This window comes from Fukomys damarensis, unplaced genomic scaffold (genome assembly GCF_012274545.1).
Source record: "Fukomys damarensis isolate Sample0158 unplaced genomic scaffold, DMR_v1.0_HiC HiC_scaffold_16, whole genome shotgun sequence".
Classification (NCBI taxonomy): Eukaryota; Metazoa; Chordata; class Mammalia; order Rodentia; family Bathyergidae; genus Fukomys; species Fukomys damarensis.
The window spans coordinates 136,152,879-136,155,007 of NW_022900928.1; the positions used below are offsets into that span (position 1 = coordinate 136,152,879).

General features: G+C 52.7%; 1 protein-coding gene across 1 annotated transcript in view; it reads left to right on the forward strand.

Annotated features, from left to right (window-relative positions):
• Gal3st2 (galactose-3-O-sulfotransferase 2) overlaps positions 1 to 1,915 on the forward strand; it is a 12,527-nt gene extending 10,612 nt beyond the window's left edge. Inside the window, exon 5 of the mRNA XM_033763999.1 lies at positions 7 to 1,915. Coding sequence (XP_033619890.1) covers positions 7 to 252 — 246 coding nt within the window. The 3' untranslated portion in view covers positions 253 to 1,915. The remainder of the gene's footprint in view (positions 1 to 6) is intronic.
• The last annotated feature ends 214 nt before the right edge of the window (positions 1,916 to 2,129 follow it).

The following is a 2,129-nucleotide window of genomic DNA, read 5'->3' on the forward strand; positions in this document are numbered from 1 at the left end:
AGGGAGCTCGAGGCCCTGTGTCTGCCGGTCGGGGCGATTCGCAGCGGGGCTAGCATCGCAGACCCGCAGCTGCGCCCCTACCAGTCCGGTGCAGCCGACATCCTGGGCTACATCCTGCGGCCGGACCTGGACAATGCCACGCTGCGCCTGTGTCTGAGAATGGTGACACCCGAGGTCCAGTACATGGCCCGCCTGTACTCGCTGCAGTTTCCTGAGAAGCCCCCCAAAAAGATACCCTTCCTGGAGCAGTAGGGCGACTCTCCTTCCCAGCCTTCCCTGGAGACCCATACCACAGACCACCACTGTAAGAGTGAGAGCTGCAGATCCTCAGGCTCACCACCCGGGACACAGCCCACCTGGCCAGAGGAGGGAGTCCTCCCAGGCCACCCTTCCCCTCCCCAATGAACACAACCCAGGCAGGCCAGGCTGTGGTCCAAAGGGCCTCAGAGCAGCTCCCTGAACTTCCCCTCCCCAAGGACCTGGCACTGGTCCCTGAGGACATGCCTGTGACCTCCCTCAGAGCTGGGCCTGGGTTTGGCAGGATGGCAAGCAGTTTATTGCTGACTGATAACAGTTCAGATCGAGAGATGATGCCAAGCTGTTTACAAGACAAAGGGTTCAGTTGAGCTCAGGCTGAGCGAGCTCCACATTTACCTCTAGCACTGGTTGAGGGGAAGCCTCATGACCCAATAGAGCTGGGAATGGCCTGTGAGACCTTGGTAGTCTGAGGACCATGTTGGATGGGTAGCCCTCTTCCTTTGTCATTCACGGAGAAACCTGAGGTCACTGTGTAGTAGGATGTGGTTCCTGGCTGCCTGGGGACCAACGGGTAGAGTGGGGTCATGCACCTGCCACCACATGCACTGGGAAAAGTGGGCTACCCAGAGCACCCAGGAAATGTAGGCACTCACATGCATAGCCAGAACCTGTGTGTGTGTGTGTGTGTGTGTGTGTGTGTGTGTGTGTGTGTGTTCCTTTTGTCACCCAGGCCCTCAGCCCCAAAGATCCTGCATTTCCTGCGCATCTAATGTGGGGTGTGTCAAGGTGGTCCCTGCTTTCAGGGGAATCAGCATTTCACAGAAAGGGTAGATGGCCCAAGCAATTAGAACAGGGAGCTCCCAGGGACACTTTACGAAGGACATTTGCAGTAAGATTAGGGGTGTTATGGTGAACTCGAGAGTAAAAAAGAATATTTGGAAATTGATACAACTTCCAAACAAACCTGACTAGAGACAGTGAAGGTGTGTGTGTGTGTGGGGTGTTTGCTGAGAGCCAGGGTAGGAGATGTGATGGAAATCCCTGTTAAAAGTGGCAGCAGAAGTCATATCTGAGGTGAGCCCATGTGCAAATAATGAGAGTCCTTGAAACAGGAAAAGGTGAGACAGAAGAATCCCAGTCAAACCAGGAATGAGAAAAATTGCCACATGTTGAGGAAATACTGGAGTTTTTCAGCACAAGTTCCCACTTGAGCACCAGGTGGGGTCTACAGCTCCCTCAGAGAATATGGGCAGGTGTGGGAATCCAGGGGGAGGGAAGAACACTGTGCCCTGGAAACAGCAGGTGACCAGGTGAGGAGGGGATGGATAGGTGTCTACTGTGCCTGCAGCCCTGCCCATGCCCAGTCACACCTGCAATGCTAGTCTCACCTGCAGCAATTGTGAAACTGAAGTCAAATTAAACAGCATTTAATGCCACTTTGTTTTTGTCTTTCAGGGTTAGTGGAATTTAGACTATTGCCACTATTTTGGGAGGAAATTTGGGAGTATTTACTACAATGTAAAAAAGCCCATGGCTTGTGATAGAGAATTTTGGAAATCATTTGTTCAAATTGTCCATTAAACGGGAGTGTTTGAAATACTGCTGTACCATGGAGCCAATAAAATCTGGGAACATAGGGTGTGGCTTAAACTTCTTTTTTAGGGGGCATTTTCAGTTCTCCTCTGTGATGGTGGTGAGGTTAGTGCCAGCCCAAGGAACAGTGCCCTGTGAGGTTTGTTGGACTCAGGACTAGACTGTGGGCAGGAACGTGTCCCTTCTGAGGCATTTACACCCAGGCTCCTGACACAAACGGGCTGTGGGGCAACTGGTGGAGGTGGGTGGAGGCTGGGGCGGGATTTTGAGGGCACAGT